The sequence below is a fragment of the Drosophila mauritiana genome, chromosome X, assembly GCF_004382145.1.
Source record: "Drosophila mauritiana strain mau12 chromosome X, ASM438214v1, whole genome shotgun sequence".
NCBI classification, from domain to species: Eukaryota; Metazoa; Arthropoda; class Insecta; order Diptera; family Drosophilidae; genus Drosophila; species Drosophila mauritiana.
In genome coordinates, this window is record NC_046672.1 from 20,342,233 (window position 1) to 20,359,106 (window position 16,874).

Consider the following 16,874-nt stretch of genomic DNA (forward strand, 5'->3'; position numbering starts at 1 on the left):
ATCCCCCCTCAAATAAATAAACTACTTTCATCATTTGTTATTATTTTTCATAATTTTATTTCATATAATTGTTGAATTTAAGTTTTATTTAGATATTTTTGGTTTAGTTTTCGGTTCCTCAAATAAAATGTTTCAGTTACATTTATTTCCTTCATTACAAAGAACTCTCATTGGTTGTTGATTCTTTATTGCACAAATTGTTGGTTTAATTTCTATATATTTAAATATGCGGGTTCTTGGCTAAATTATACACATAGTTTCGGTAACTCTCTTGGGATTTCCCATTTCTCTGGTATACATCAATTACACTTTTACTTCGATTCCGTTGGTAAGCGTGTGAATTCATATATATATATAAATATATATGTATATATATTAAAAGAATGTGCTATCTTGGACATTTCTAACCGATTTCTTAACCCTCCTCTTCCCTTCGCGTATTACAGTGATTTTTTTGGAATTTAATTTGCTTCTGTTTTTTTTTGTTTTTTACCACTTATGAACTAACAAAAAAAATTACATTATAAGTTTTTAAGTGTCATAGATTGCGGTTGCGGGTGTGCGGTCTACCATTTAGTATACAGTTATCTCGTTATATGCATATTTATAGTTATATATTTGTTTTTCGGTTAGCTTAGATTGCACATGTTTATACACATTTAAAGGACACGCAGATCGAAGCACATGAAATGAACAGTAAACAAATTCACGAACATGGATTACGGCTTAGGAACTCAGACATACATCGGCTCTACGACCCGCCCATCAAGCAAATCCCCGCCCCCAGAATTATGCTCTTTCCCACTCTCAACACTCATATCTTACACCGAAAAAAAAACAGTACAAATCACTAAAAATCAAGTTGACTTTGGCTTCACAGTGTTTACGACTAGTTTAAAGTTTCTATGTATTTTCTTCGGTTTTGGTATTCGTTTTCTTGTTTCCGGTATTGTATCTCGGTAATGACTTATAAGCTAACATGACTAGTTTTATGGCTCGGGCTTACCACGGGCCTGGAAAAAATACAAAATACGAAATACAAAAAAAAAGTAACTCTGTTTGAAATACACGTTCTTTTCCGGCTCGTTTTATGTTCTACAAATCCATTGAAATGTTTTGGGAAGGGCATACTTTCCGCCCTTCAAATTTGCTAAGTAGTTCTCTCTTAGATTCTAGTTTATAGTTTTGACTTTTTATTTAACTATACGCTATGTGGAGGGCTTTGAAGCGCTCCGAAAAATTCTACTAAATGTTGATCATTTTGGTTTTACTTTATGGTCAAATGTTATAAAAAAAAACATACACACACACACAACTTCTAGAGTTTTAAAAACAATGCTTCAGATGCCTATTAGTGGGATATGAAATGTTTGACGTCCGCTAACACTATATACAGATAAATACCTTCTTCGGATCGCCAAAGTAAAATATTCACTTTTGGACATCCAACCCTTTTGTTTGGCTCCGATAACATCTTTATTTGCCATCTATTTACAATATATATTTTATAAAAGTGTATATGTGTATGGCGGTTCCAGTTATCGATCACCGATTGCTTTTCGTTAGGGGAAAGAGTGTTTTCTAACCGTTTTGGCAATCGTTAATTTTTCGATATCAAATCGATAGTTGCGATAGCATTAATACACATTGCGTGAAGAGAATATCTCGCAAGCGGAAATACGGTGATATTCATTGAAATAGCTGAAGGCTTAAAAGATACCGACCTATCGATAAGATCGGTAATATCGGAATTTTTCAATTGATTCCACTTCGAAAGGTTCGCTGCAAATCGGAAATCAGCTAGCTGGACCCGCCCTTGACCCCCAACTATGTACAGATTAGAAGCCCCCAAAGCAGTTCATGCCCCCGCCCATGCCCATGCCCATGCCCATACCCATACCCATGCTCAGTCCCACGCCCACTCCCGCCCCCATTCCCACGCCCACCCCCGCCTCGTGCTGCGGCCCGCCCCCCTCGCACTATAGAACCGCTGAGCCGCACCACAGAACCTGACCTCAATAGGGCCTCCAAACGCTGCCCCCATTGTCGGTGGGATTGTGGTGGCCGCGATGGGCAGCTAAGGCGGCCACCTGCCGATTGCTGTTCCCGTCCTCGATGTTCCTCACCGAGGCGCCGCAGTTGCCGATCAGGGTCAGGTCGCCCGGATGGGTCACGCCCCCGCCGGCCATTATGTTGTGCTGCTGCCGCACGCCCACATTGCTGATGTGATCCATGACGCTCTGAAGCTCGCCATGCACGGAGGAGTTCGGCGAGGCGTGGGCGGGCAAGGTGTGCGAGTGGAAGCCGTGGGCGGACTGATTGGCAGCGGTGTACAGCTGGGAGTACAGCAGACTGGCGGGCAGCACGGGATACAGGGAGCCATTGCATCCGGCGGCAGCGGCGGCGGCACTGCCATGTCCTCCGCCCACCACCCCGGTTCCGCCGCCGTAGGCCGAGGCCGCCGAGTGCTGCGCCTGGTTCACAATGCCCGGGAAGTTCTGGTTGGCGCCCAGCATGGCGGGATTGCCCACCGCCGAGGAGGCGCCGCCAGCACCACCGGCACCACTGCCCGCCGCACCACTGCCCGCATTCGAGCCCGCACCACCGTTGGCCGCCCCACCACCCGCCGTGCTGCCCAGGTTCGGTGTGTTGGTGGTCAGCAGGTCCTCCTGCACCGGCGACTCCGCCTGGGAGCTGTCCGACAGGCTCCGCGGTCCATTCTGGCTGGAGTGCACGTTGTACTCGTTGCTCGCGTTTGTGTGGTAGCGCGGCACCAGGATGGAGTTGCCGCCCGCACCACCGCCTGCACCCCCACCGCTGCCCGCTCCACCGCCGGCGGTTCCGGCTCCTGCGCTTCCGCCCCCGCTCGCTCCGTTCACCGTGGAGGAGATCGAGGTCTGGCCGCCGGCGCCCAGCAGACTGTGGTGCGTCATCTGGCCACTGGTGGAGCCCACCAGGCTGCTCAAGTGCTGGTCGAGATCGCTGGCCGTCGAGTCGGGCAGCACTGCAAGAAAAGTAAGTGGATGTTCAAAATTAAAATTCGCTGATAAGTCATCGGGCGGAGGTTCTGTGGGTGCAAATTCTTAGAACGAAGAAACAAAATTGCAAAATATTACTTATAAATAACTTAATAAATAAACTTATCAAAGCATGCACTTATAAGAATAATTACAATAATGTGTTCATCTTTAAGATAAAGTAGCGAAGACTTACTCGGCACGCAGTCGCGATTGGTGGCTCCTCCGAAGTCCTGGTTGTTGCTCTGATCGTTGGAGGAGCAGGTGAAGCCCAGGGCCGGATTGTTGAACTGGGCGGAAGTGGGCGTGGTGCAGGACGATAGTCCGCTGCTGGCCAAATAGGGTGAATATGCCGAGGCAGCTGATCCATAGCCCCAGTGCGTATTGCTTGCGCCTGGAAATTACACAAATTACGAGCATTGTAGAGCACTTATTTCGGTATTTTAATTAGGAAAAATTAATAAAAAGATAAGAAATTGGAACTTAGTAGTAACTATCTGATAAAAGGCATAGAAAGCATTAAAAACATTACAATCGCTCGTAAAGTGGGTCGCAAATGGCACACAATAAACGAATCGCACAGGCTTTTCAAACACTAAAACACCGGATAAATACAAGATAATTGCGGATTAGCTGTAGCCCCCGACGAAGGTCGAAGGTCCTGCCCTGGCGATTTGATGGCCCATGTGGGCCGCTAATTGGAGGCCACCTCCTCCTCCTCCACCAACACCGATTTCCGCGCATCATGCGGGACCTTTGCCGCCATTTTGCGGAGACAGGAAGTAAAAAATGAGCAGGATACACGACAAACAAATCAATGGAACGGACCAGGTCCTGCCGAAAATTCAGTTCAGTTTGTTTCGGCCATTTGGCCATTTGCTGTCGGGGGCTGTCGGGGGTTAAAACAGAAGCCCGGGCGCGGCGCAAGAGGGGTTGGGGCGGAAAAGAAGAGTCAACATTTTGCGGGTCGCCGGGACCCATGCACAGATAATTAGGCTTAATTAATAGCCCATTCGGAAATTATTAATTAGTTTTTATAGGCGACGGGCGCGTTTTCGTAGCCGGATATTGATTTTGTGGTGGCTTTATTAATGCTATTGGCTTAAATGTTTCTACCTCCATTAATTACGTGGCTTTTTGTGTACAATTTTCTCTGTGGGATGTGGGCTACTCTACACCGCGTCTGTCATTATCCGCGCCAGTGTGCGTGTCCTTGCGTCTGTGTGCGCGAGTGGTTAGTCCTGCCTGTTTGTTGTCACACTGATTGACTTTATTTGCGCATATTTTGGGGCCCTGAATTATTAACCAGGCACCGGACAGCGGATCTTTTTGGGGTTTTCCTCGGAATGGTGGGTGGTGGTGGGGCAAATATTTTATTTGCTGGCAATGTGCTCGTTTTTCCAATCTAATCAAATTTATCACAGAGTGGGGAAAGCCATAGGCTCAGCTCCAGTTCCGAAGTCACCTGGCATTTTGTGGCAAGAATATCGAACAGTGGGTGGAAACATCCCCCTCATCACGAATATAAAGGAAGGATTTCCTTTAGCCCTCGATAGACCTTCAATATTCCCTCACAAAATGCTGCCTTTCCGGTTGGGTTCCATGGTTTTCCTTTTTTTTTCGTTGCGAAATTAATAAAATATATGCCAGTAATTAAGTCAAGCAGCGACTGTCAATAAAATTTGTTAATAAATAATTCAGGATACTTTGCTTTCTGCATATTTACAATTAATTTATGGGTAATCAGTATCAACAGACGCGTTCAGTAAACATTATTTACTCGTGTGCCGCTCCCCCACGTACATATTTATGTGTGCTACATAATGTGGATTGCCTTTTCAGAATCCTGTAAATCGCGCAATTTGCATTTTGATTTGTGCACTGGGCTAGACAGTAAAATATTGATACAAAATGGGCGTTTTCATGGGGTTGCGCGCGAAGGAGACGTTCAAATTGGCGGGCAATTTGCATTGATTGAGTTGCATTTTATATTTATGGCGGCTTTTTATTCACACGCGCGTTTTAAGTCCACCGGAATCGATTTGGTCAGGATCGGTAATGAAGGACAAGTGCCACAAAGTGGCAAGTGCTCCAAAAGGAATGAATTTTGGGAAAATACTCGAAGGCACTCGATGCTCGTCTAAATGCAACAGACAGCGGAGTTGGGGTCTCAGTTAAATTAAGGAAAATACACGATTTTTATTTGCTTACTAACAGCAAAAACAAGTCCGGCTTTTAAGTTTCGTTCAAGAGCGCCGCCACACCGTTTCAATCGTATGAAATTGCCTGGGAATTTCTTTTAATTTATGCGAAATTAAAATGCGCAAAAATAACGCACATAAAAAAACATACTTCAGTGCGGAAAATGCACGAGCAGACATAATTAATTGATGCGCTGAGAGCCCAAAGAAAATGAGTTCGGAATTTAAAATATTTTTTATGCACTTGAGCCAAGTTCTTTTCATGATTGCTTTCCGCAACAGTGGGTATTTGGCATTATGCATCGCATATATTGGTTAAATATCGCATGCTAGCGTTTTTATGCCTCTATCAGAACGCTTTGTCTTTGCGTTTTTCTACTTTAACATCGTTAATATGTTAATTTCATTATTTGCTGCTTTTTTAATAGCATCAAGCTCTAAAGAGAAAATCACATTTGTAGCTGTCGCCGTTTTTTTAGCCCCAGGCAGCTAGTTTTCGGGGCAGGGGTCAGTGTCGTCTAGTCCGGCTTTTGTTGCTGATGTTGTTGTAATGCAATTAATTGGCAATTTAAATTGAAACATCAAACTTAATATAAATGCATTTTAAAATGTACAATTAAATTTGTTTCACCTACGCGGGCACATGTGCAAAAACAGCAAGAAAAGTTGTCTCCCACAACATTAATTATTGATTTTGTTATAAATATTCTATTATTGGAGCTAGGGATGAACCCGGTGTGAAAATAAATAGTTTACCGAATTGGTTTATTACAAAATAAAAGATGTAAGAGTGTGTGATTATTAGCTTGAAGTCACTAAAAAATAATGTCTGATCGTAATCCACTTCTTAGCTCATTTATAACATATTTAATTTAGTGGGTATCAACGCCGTCGACCCATTTAAATTAAACACTCCCCATTTCGGCTTAGTTCTGAGCTGTCAAAATTGGTTTACATTCGCTTGGTTAAATGCATTAAATTTATTTGACTGCGTACTTTTTCATTTAAATCATAATTTGTATGCGAAGCTCTGATTTAACAGCGCTTTTTTAGGCATTGACTTATTCCCCTTCCCCCCTCCCCCACGATCCAGTGTGTGTGTGCTTGTGTTTGACCAACGTTTATTTGTTTGTATAGTAAACTTTGGTTAAATAAAGTGGCCAACAGTTTAACAGCAACAATAACAACGAGCCCACTTAGCCCAGAAAAAGTCTATATGGCACGGTGACCCGCAACTTTACCACATTCAAATGGCTGTCCAATGCGCGAAAAAAGTGTTTAAAGTTTTTGCACTCATTAACCGGTGACGTATATATACAATATATATATATGTATATGCAGTCAGCAATATAGGTAGTAACTAAATAAATTAATGTTTTATCGTTCGAACTAAAGACTTGAAACTCCACCAATGTATTAATAATATTTGGGAATCGTTTGCTGCGTATTTGCAATAAGTATTGGATGGCTTCATGCTAATTAAGGGATTACCATAAGTGTCCTGTAGCTGTGATTTAGTGGCCTTGCGATTCCACATTTCCCACCCAAGCGAACTTTTACTGTTCATTTACTTTCACCTGCTTTTTCCCAGTACATATAGCATTGGGAATCTTAAATTAAGTCAAGAAATATAATTTTACTCACTCTGACAATTGCCAATGGGCGGCATCCGGAAGCCGGAAAGTGGATCCGTGGAGAAGTGGAACGGTCGTTGGCCAAAGGCGAAGTGGAACTGCTGTTGCTGTCCTAAAAGGGATAACACTAAGTTTTTTTCAGTTATAATTTTCTGTCCTTAACTAAATGGTTTTATTGCACTGGAACAGCGATCGATTGCAAATATTAATCAAAGCTGGCATTTAACTAGTTCAGTATTAAAGATAGTCGCATGAATGATACATCTTTCAGCTAGTAACTCTTTGCAATTCATATAGTTTCACCATTTTCAATTTGCAAGCGTTCACTGTACCATGTGTGTGTGTGTGATTGTAGGGATGACTGTATTCGTTTTTCTCTGTCTGAGTGAAAACTTAAATGACAAACACTTGATGAGTGACATTTTGTTGCTTTCGAATCACTTAAGATCCAGGGACGGGCCCTTCCCGGATTTCCAAGACCCCAAAGACCACTATCGAGAATGGATTTTGTATGTATGTGCAGGGGGTATATGTGAAAGTGAAATGACAATGGCCCAAAAAACTTTCTGGCAACCGGCGACGCTTTCGGCCAAATTTTTGGGCCGCACTAAAATCCTGCGGCGGCTGCAGTTATCTGCCAGCTTGTATTCATTATAAAATAATAACCCTTTGTCTGCAGCTTAGAGTCCTGTGTGCGCACTATCCCCGCGCCCACCTCCCCTTTTTGGGCGCTGTCTGGCATTCGGGGCATATAAATCATTTCATGGATTTGAATTCGGACCGAAACCAGATTACACAGACCAGCAAAACTTTGCCTCTCCTGCCAGCCGTCTGAGTCCTGGAACATATGCAAAGTAATGTATTTGCATCCTTATAAATATGTAACGGGCAGGCAGAGTGTGTGATAGAGCTGTCTAATGAATATTCCTTCAAGATATTCGGCATTCTGAAGTGAAGTGAAATGAAGTGAAGTATTAGCAAGGAAGTGTCCTTGCTGCATCAGCAAAATCCCGAGTAAGGACTTCAAGCGCTCGAATGTCCTGCAGTGTGAGGTGGTAATATCTCAGAAGTGCGCTCCGACTTTCCTTTCAGCGATGAGCTATTCTTCAGTCAGCTATTTTTATGCAAAACAGAAACATAAATCGAAATGGGCTGTGAACTAAGGTCTACAAAGGAGGATACATCTTTTAATTAGCCAAAGGATCTATGGGGATTTACTAAATAAATTGTTCTTCTCTAGTTGCGTTGCACAATCGCAGATAGCCTCTCATCACTGACAGCAGTGAAATCCGAATGCCTCCCAAAACTACAAAACCTCTATCTTGTCTGCATCCTGAGAATTGCCTGCTGCTGCAGAACAATTTATCTATTTGGCAACTAATAAATTGCTATGCATTGTCCTGCAAATGAAATAGCCGGGCCCGAAAGGGTTCTTGGAAAGGGGCAGAAGGACCCGCCCCAGCTCGTCCTTTCCTGCAGGACATACTTACTTGTCTTGGAACGGGGTTCGCGTGGCCCATCGACAGTCACTTTGATCGCCTTGTTGTAGGTCGCTATGTGCGGTGGATTCGTTGACACGGTGATGGTTAGCGTGAAGCTTTTCCCTGGAAAAACAAGGGAAAGCGAAACAAACAAATTTATGAGATTTTCCCTGCTAATGCCTGCCAGACATGCAAATCGATAAACATATTTTTGGGGTTTTCTTTCGGTGTTTTTTTCGGGGTATTGTCACATCGTAAATGTGTTGGCCATAAAACAATAATCGTTTCGGCAGGAGGTTTTCCTTTTTTCGGGGCTACTTTAACTAGTTCCCTAATCGATGCCTACGGTTTTATGATGACAGTTGCCAAAACAAATTTTTATATATTAGGGGGCACCAAAACTATTAACATTTTTCAGGTTGATAATAACAATATTTATTCTTTTAACTCTTCAGTAATATTTTATTTTGCTTAGAAATTAAATTTGTGTATGTACACATTTTTAGTGCTATTCAGTATTCTCAAACTCCATGTAATTTCTCAGTTGTACTCCCTTGTTAAGACTCGATACAGGTCCCTTTTCACCTTTCGAAATGCTGAATTAATTACAATTTAAACTGATTTAGTCTGTCGACCTCCCTAAAAAGCCCTTCACATATGCGTATTTCGCTCCCCAAGATTTATTTCGTTTGCGCCGCAGTTTTCTTTTAATTAACTTGTTTCAGCCAGTCATTGTCAAGTGTTGCCAAGGCCTCTTTGTCCGCAGCTCCTGCCATTTTTTGTCTCCCAGGATTCAATTAAAAGCATTTCAGGCTCCTTGAGCCGCCGCCTTCCTGTGTTTTCCCGCCTCGTCTATGACAACGCGTCGTATGCGCGATCTGGGGGCAGGAGGTTTGCTTTTTAAGTTGACAAACAAAGCGTAAATCATTTCGGCACATACAAATAAACCGCCGACGTCCCCAAACCCCCATGTGTATGTGTATGTGTTTGTATATATGGCGTAGAAACGCAGACGACGAGGCTTACACATGTCCTGTGCGCACTCCACTGAACCAGGACAATATCCTCCTCTCCGCTTTCTTAAAAAACGAAGTCTCAAGTGGAAGCCCAAAGATGTGAAAACACTTTTGTGTTCATTTGCCAGCAAGTGCAGTTCATTGTTGCGCAATTCTTTGACACTTTTCGTGGGGTTTTCCCGGCCTAAAAGTGGGTACTGCCTCAAAAGTTTTCACATTGGCAATGGATAATCGATCATTAACGCGAGCAATTTACAGAAAAAGTAGAATGGGGTGATTTTTTCGACGGGAAATCCATTTCCCAGCAAGCAGCTGGAGTTTTCTTCATGCACAGCTGAACTAAATCTTTAAGTAATTACAAATGTTAGCAAATGTTGGAAGGCTATGATATTCACAGAAGTTTAAGTGAGAATTCACCCTTTTCTTGGGCGATTCAATTATAATCGGAGTGGCGGCTTTGACCCAATTGATTGATAATCCCACAATAATTCCCGCCCCAACCCGAAAAGCATTCATCTTAATCTCCACCGAAAGTGCGACAAATGGAAGTGTCAACACTTGAGGAGCAAAACATTTCCGTGCGGGTGTGGCGGCATTTAAAATCAAATCCTGTTGACAAATAACCTGAAATCCTAGCTGGCAAATCCCCGGCAATTTACCGTTGCACAGGCGTCATAAATCAATTTGGGGGTAATGAAAGCACACACACACACGCACACGAACGCACACACGTGTCGCCCAAGACACAGATACAGATACGCACACAAAGACGTTTGTCAATAGATGAATATTTAAAATATACTCGTGTATTGATCAAAAAGATAGGAAACTAGTTCTAATACATTTGTCCCTGTAAAACGTCGAGGAAGTACACATATTTTGTATGATTTTTTACTATTTCAAATGAAGCACAAAATATATCTTTTGATTAGGCAAAACAAGTATGAAGTTATTTCCCTTACTTTTAAAATATTTTGTTGCTTATTTATGGCATAGCTTTTGTATTGCGATATTAAACTTCGAGTTGGCCGCACAGAAGTATCGTTTTCAAAAATGCTAAGCCGTTTTATCTGAGAATCGGAGAGGCAACCCTTATTCTGAGTGGCTTCCCCATAAGTCATTGTTCCACTTCACTTCTTGGCCAAAAAAAGACTAAGCCCTTGAAAGCTTCGAAAGCCAGGCAGTAAGTCGCTCCAACACCAAAATAAAAACATTTTGCGGCTTCTTTGGTTTTCATCTTTTTATGTTTGCGTATTTTGATTGCTTGTTGATTTCTTGTTGGTGTTTACCTGAGGGTGGATATACGCTCGAATGATTGATTGCAGGTGTGGCATTTTTGAAAGAGGCAGGGATAGGCTTTTTAAATATGTTTTAGAAATAGTTTTCGATGTTTGGGCTAAAATCTCAAGCCAACAATTAGAGCGCTTAAAATGTGTTGTAATTTCCCACTCAGTGATGAGATGGAATTGAAAGCCTTTTTTAGATAATTAGAATTAAACAGACTAGATACTACCGTTTCCAACTGTAATAGTTATTTAATTAGAAGTACATTTAGTCTGGCAAAATTGCATTTAATTGCTTTTGGGGGCTCTGGCTGCGTTTTTTATCGCTTCTAAGTTGCAGTAAATCGGCACCACACCCACGGGGCGTATGAGTGATTTACATATCATCCGCCACCGTGGCCGCTGCCGCCATTTTGTTTAACTGCCGTCGCTGCTGCGGCTCCCGTCTAATTACAATAACAAATGCATGGCACATAGGCGGATACCCCAACACCCCTTCCAACCCCATCCCCATCCCCATCCCCCATCCTGTCATGCAATTTAATTACCCGGCCATCGATTTATTTGGCCCAACGCTAGGCTACACTTTTAATTAGCAAAGTGCCATGCACATGCACGCATGATGATGACGACACCGACGACGATGACGATGACGACGATGTTGGTTGGAGCGGGGCGGGGTGTTGCGGTGCTGGGGGCTTTAAGGGGTTAAAGCCGGTGCCAGTTTCCGCCAGTTACGACCCCCCGCCCCCAGTACTCGGTGCTTAGTCCTTAGTCCTTGGCCAGGAAAAACGCTTACCCCTAATCGAGGGCCATCCCCTTTGAGGTTTTTATTTACACAACTCTCGAGCCATTTAATACGACCGAAAACAGCCGCAGAATGAACTGAGCCAAGAACGCCAGAAGTCCCAAGCCTCCGTTTCCACCGCCGAGAAAGATAAACATTCCCCAAATCTTGGCGACAGAAGAGACAACAACCCCTGGCAGAAAAAAAAGCGTGCACACCCCCTCAAAGATAAATGCCGAGCAAAAGTCGAGGCGTTAAAAAGGCAAGGAAAAAGGCAACTTTCTGCCAGCAACTGACACCTCGTCCTGTGAAAAGGACACGCCTGCCTGTGAAAAAGGAGGGAAATCAAGGAAGCCATCCGGGCAACGAAGTCGTGCCAAATTGTGCACAATTTGCTTTTGGCCTGCCTTCTGTTCCTTTCAATTTTCCCTGCCCTTCCCATTTCCCATCCCCCTCTCCTCGGCGGGGCTTTGTTTTTCGCTCCAAAGTTGGTAATTGTTCGATCCTAGGGTGGGGAATTTCCCAGAGGCCTTGGGAACTTTTCGGTCCGAGCAACAGGCAGACAATTGTAAAAATGCTCGGTTATCATAACTCGACTTTGGGGCTGCGGGGCAGGCATTTGATGGGTGAAATGAAACATGACGGACCACAAGGACTTCGGGCGCCAGAGACAAGCGTTGACAATTGTGTTCTTAAGCGGAGTTAAACGAGTTCGAGGAATGGGATATACCTTTTACAATTCGTTGTCGTACTAAAGTGTATTAAGCCTCAGCTATAAGCTAATTATTAAAGTTACCCTGCTTGTCTTTAGTTCAAGAAACGCGACGCGGAAATGCATTTATCGCTCTCGCCTTGCATTCCGTAGTCGGCCTAAATGAATGGGAAATTCCCAATTAAGGCGGCTCTATGCGGACAAGGACAAGTGGGACGCGGGAGGCATGCAGCGGAAAATGTTAAAGTGAAAAGCGAAAGATGGAGCGGAGTCCGGAAGGCAGTGACGGACGCGGACACGCATCCATTTGGCACTGGGCGAACGATGACAATGACTGCGTCCTCGGCGAGACACACACATGAGCCCCATTCTCCGCCGACGCCCCCAAAGAACCACCACCACATCATCCCACAAAAACCGCTTCTGTTCCCCCTTTCGCTGGTGGAGGCTTTGGTTTTTGCGGTTCCACCGCAGCGGATGCGTAACTGCCACACCCCCTTTTCCTGACCAGGCCAAAACGACCAGCGGAATCGGGCTTAGTCCTTCCACCGTTCGGAAAGCATGCACCCCTGGCGAAAATCTTTTTCGGCCAGTCCTTGCTGATTGAATTATGGCTTGTGTGATTGATGGCAGGCTGGGGATTTCAATGTTTCAAAATCCAAAGACTACCATAAAAAGTAGCCACTACTTATGAGAATTTAACACTTTATTATTATTATAATAAGGACTAAGCTATTAATCCCGCAACTGCATTTAAAAAAGCCTCGAGATATCACAAAAAGATATCCCGCTCCAAGACGCACCATTAACAACTAAAAGTCATTCCACAGTTCACTTCACTTCCGTTACGACAGTTTATTAAACGCTTTAAGACAATGCCCACACAAATGCTGACTACAAAAAATGGAACGACCTACCGAGTAATCCGCTTCTATTCGGTGAATGAAAACGATGACGACGGCGATGGTTACTGCTGATGAACTGCTGACAATTTGTGCAGCGCTTAACAAGCGGTTGAAAGGATACAAAAGGATACGAATGGGCACCAAAAAAATGAACTGAAAAAGGATGACAGCGATGCAAAAGGCACAAAAAGTGCCCCGAATAATACAAAGGCCAAAAAGGAGGAGGAGGAGTAGAGGGAGTAGGGGAAGCAGGAGCTGGCAAAAGTTTCGGGCGATAATTGAACAAATTGTTTCGAGTGCAGTCGGCGGGGCGAAAGTGGAGGAAGTTGATGGGGCTTTTCAAGAGCCAATGAGAGGCCATACTTAAGGGGAACAAGTTTTAAGGACTGAGATTAACTGAAGATGGCACGGATGAACCCGGGCAAGTCGACTTGATCGTGGGAAATACAAGGACATGGTTACACCAACCAAGATTGCATATGAATCATATACGTACATTCTCAATTCATCAATTCTAATTGACGTATTTACTTTACATTTAAAGGTCATAAGATGTGCATACCTTCTATATTGCGTATACTTTCTTATCCGACTAAAATCTAAATAGAAAATATGGAAAGAACACTTGGAGGTAATTCCTCAAGAATTCGCGTCTCTAGCTGCTTTATCTAACTGAATCGAACGTGTCGTTTCTAGGGAATGCTAAATACATGAATATCTTAAGCAAGGACTAAGGAATTCGCGTTTTCTCATGAAAAATGGGAAGCTGACTTTTGGACTCACCTCTGCCGCTCCGCCCGACGAACCTGAGATCGTTGAACTTGGCCACCTGGTTCTTCATCACCGCCGTGCAGTTGCGCAGCTCCGCACAGTAGTTCTCATCGTTGCCCGCCCGCACGGTGACCATCGTTCCGTCCATGATGTCGCCCAGCGAGACGACCTTGAAGGCCACCGGCAGCGTCTTGTTGCTCCGCCAGTGGGGCGGCAGCACTGTGCAGACGAAGAGCGGACTGCTCGTGCGGATCAGCTCGCCCGGATGCTCGGTGAGGAAGTCGCCCAGCGTCCGCTCCGCCAGGATGTCCGAGGTCATCTTCGTGTAGGCCTCATTCAGGAGTTGGGCGGGCGTGGGCGGTGTGTTCTGCTCCGTGTTGCTGTTGTTGCCGCTGCTGTTGTTGTTGTTGCCGCTCGTGTTGTTGTTGCTGCTGCCGTTCGTGTTGGTCGTGTTGTTGTTGCTGCTTGTGTTGTTGTTGTTTGCCGTATTGTTGTTGTTATTGTTGGCATTGGATGCCGTTGAATTGCTCGATGTGGTAGTCAAATGCATTTTGTAGTTGTTGCTATTGGCGCTGTAGTGGTGATAGTGTTGCTGCTGCTGTTGCAACTGTTGCTGCTGCAGATGCTGTTGCTGCTGCTGTTGTTGCTGCTGCTGCTGCTGTTGTTGCTGCTGCTGCTGCTGCTGCTCGAACTGCTCCAGTTGCCCTTGAGCGTGAGCCTGCACTTTTTTTAACCGCACAATTTTGTCGTCCTTTAATCGCACCTGCCTCGGAAAACAATCAAAGTTCAGGATTCGCACGCGGGTGTACCCAATGTCCTGCAAGAAGAGTTTACATTTAACATTTATTAAATACAGAATTTTGATTAAAATGTTTATTTTATATGTAGCTTCCTTCAATGGCACCTTAAATATAAGTTGAATTAGGAAATCGTAATGTGATTCCAAATACCCGTTTTTCAAAAAAAACTTTACTTTGTTATATTTTTTAAAAATAGATGAACTTTATTATACGTATAAAACTACCTTTAATCGAATTGTTAATATCTAATTCCAATTATATTAATCATAAATTAAACCATAATGTAAGCAGAATATTAAATATTAAATAATACTGCAGTAAATATTTTATAAAATTAAAAGTGGCACTTGTAAGTAACTTAAATGAAAATAATAGCAATAGCATTCTTCCACAATTCGAATCACCCAGTGTCAGGTTTCCGCATCCGATTAGGTCATCAATCTCCTCGAGCTAAGGGCGGTAACTTCAATGGGAAACTTGCGCCTGCCACACCATAAAGTTTCCCATTTTGGCCAACGCCTGTTAATGTCTTTAAATCACGGCCCCAAAATGGCATATTACATGGGCCCACCAAAGGAAGTGATGGGAGCTGCAGGAGTGAAGGACGGCGGGATGGCGGCGTGGCAGGATGCAGGCATGTCCATGGGCATGGCCACCATAAACACAAATCAATTGTCAACCACTCGACCGGGGAAGGACTTCAGACGACTGGCAGGACTCGGATTGGCGACGGGAGTGGCGCTGGTTATGGGACTGGGAATGGGGATGGGATGCAGATTCACATCCCAGCGGAACGCAATTTGCGTTGCACTTTTCAATTTCCGGCAAAGGACTTCATCACCACCACTCTCGACGTCCGTGCAACACTATCCAAATCTAGTCGCTGCTGTGTGCCATGTGCGAGGTACCCAGGATCCAGGACCCAGGACCCAGGACGAAGGCAGCAGGACGATGGACGATGGGCGAAGGACCAGCACACGTCACCGTAACCAGTGTCAAAATGATTGTGGACTCACGGGTGAGAATTTGTGGTTTGATACTTGCATATTTTGTCACTTGTCGACATTCGTGCAGCACCCAAAAATCACAAGGATCACAACTGCATGCAGATACAGATGCAATCGCAAAGGTTCACGAACATTTGGAAACGACTGAGTAAAGCCGATGTGTTTTGTGAACTCATATTATTATCATTTCTTTTCAAGATAAATAAGGGTTGCATTTGTTGTATTTGTTCTGTGTATTTCCATATTATTTCATCTAAAAATACCTCAAAAATTAATCTCTCTGGCATGTATTAGATATATTGCTTCCAGTGTGCACAAAAACTCGCCCCCATGGCGAGGAACCCGCCACTTCCTCCTCCCCACAATTCTTCCCACATTGCTGACCGATAAAAATTACTTAAAAATGCCACAGCTCATGGGTTGACTTTTGGCCAACGAACAAAAGAAAAAAATTAACACTGAACTGAAGAAAAGGCACGAAAAAATACCGTACACAAAATAACCGTCGACTGTCACACAAAGGGAAATGGTGGAAAATCTGGGGAAACGGGAAAATGGGGAAATGAGGCTGGGGGTTAACAAGCAGCGGCAACAACAAGGCGGCGCGACGCCAAAGAGGAAATCGCGGGAAAGTCCAACGGAAGCCAAACGTGTCGCCGCGAGTCCAGACAGCACACACTGGGAATTGGGCGGGGAAATAAGCGTGGAAAATGCCATTGCAGAGGGGGGTCGGGAAATCTAGGGGCGTGGTTAAATGGTGCCTGTTTCAGTTCCAACGTCATTTGCCTTTCATTTCGCTGGCCTGCCTTTTATTGTAAATTTACTTTATAAAGGTTATTACCGAGCCCGAGATAAAAACGAGCAGGACCAAAAAAAACTGAAGGAAGTAGGTGAGATAAGCGGTAAAAGGGGGTTAAAACTGGGCCAGACCGGACTCTCAAATTAAGTTGAGGAGCCAGCTGTGGCGGGTTAATCGATGCCCTTTAGCTGGGCACAATGAGAAGCGCGGAGGGAGGCTCTTGTTTCCGCTTAAAGTCAAATATGTTAGGTTACATTTCGGAAACTTGCACACAATCAAATATCCTAGTTTAATCAAAAAAAAAAACAATGCTTTCCCTTTCACGTTTTACTTTTGATCATTTTCAATCGACCCTTATGTATACATTACAATTGTTTTTATGGCAATTGAAATATATTAATTAAATGGAATTCATAGCAGGGTATTAAACGGCTGTGGCAGCTCAAGTGCAACATATTGAC

At 43.9% G+C, this 16,874-nt stretch overlaps 1 protein-coding gene across 2 annotated transcripts; it reads right to left on the reverse strand.

The window, feature by feature from the left end:
• Positions 1 to 2,015: 2,015 nt before the first annotated feature.
• Positions 2,016 to 14,418, reverse strand: LOC117147515 (runt-related transcription factor 3). Of its 2 annotated transcripts, none has more exons than XM_033314432.1 (5): positions 13,820 to 14,418; positions 8,343 to 8,456; positions 6,863 to 6,964; positions 3,214 to 3,411; positions 2,016 to 3,004 (listed from the first exon to the last, which is right to left on the reverse strand). In XM_033314432.1, exons 1-5 carry the CDS (start codon positions 14,355 to 14,357, stop codon positions 2,016 to 2,018), a joined length of 1,941 nt encoding a protein of 646 aa, XP_033170323.1. In that variant the 5' UTR covers positions 14,358 to 14,418. The 2 variants fall into 2 exon arrangements, with proteins under 2 accessions (XP_033170323.1, XP_033170322.1); XM_033314431.1 differs by having other exon boundaries at positions 6,863 to 6,979.
• Positions 14,419 to 16,874: the final 2,456 nt, after the last annotated feature.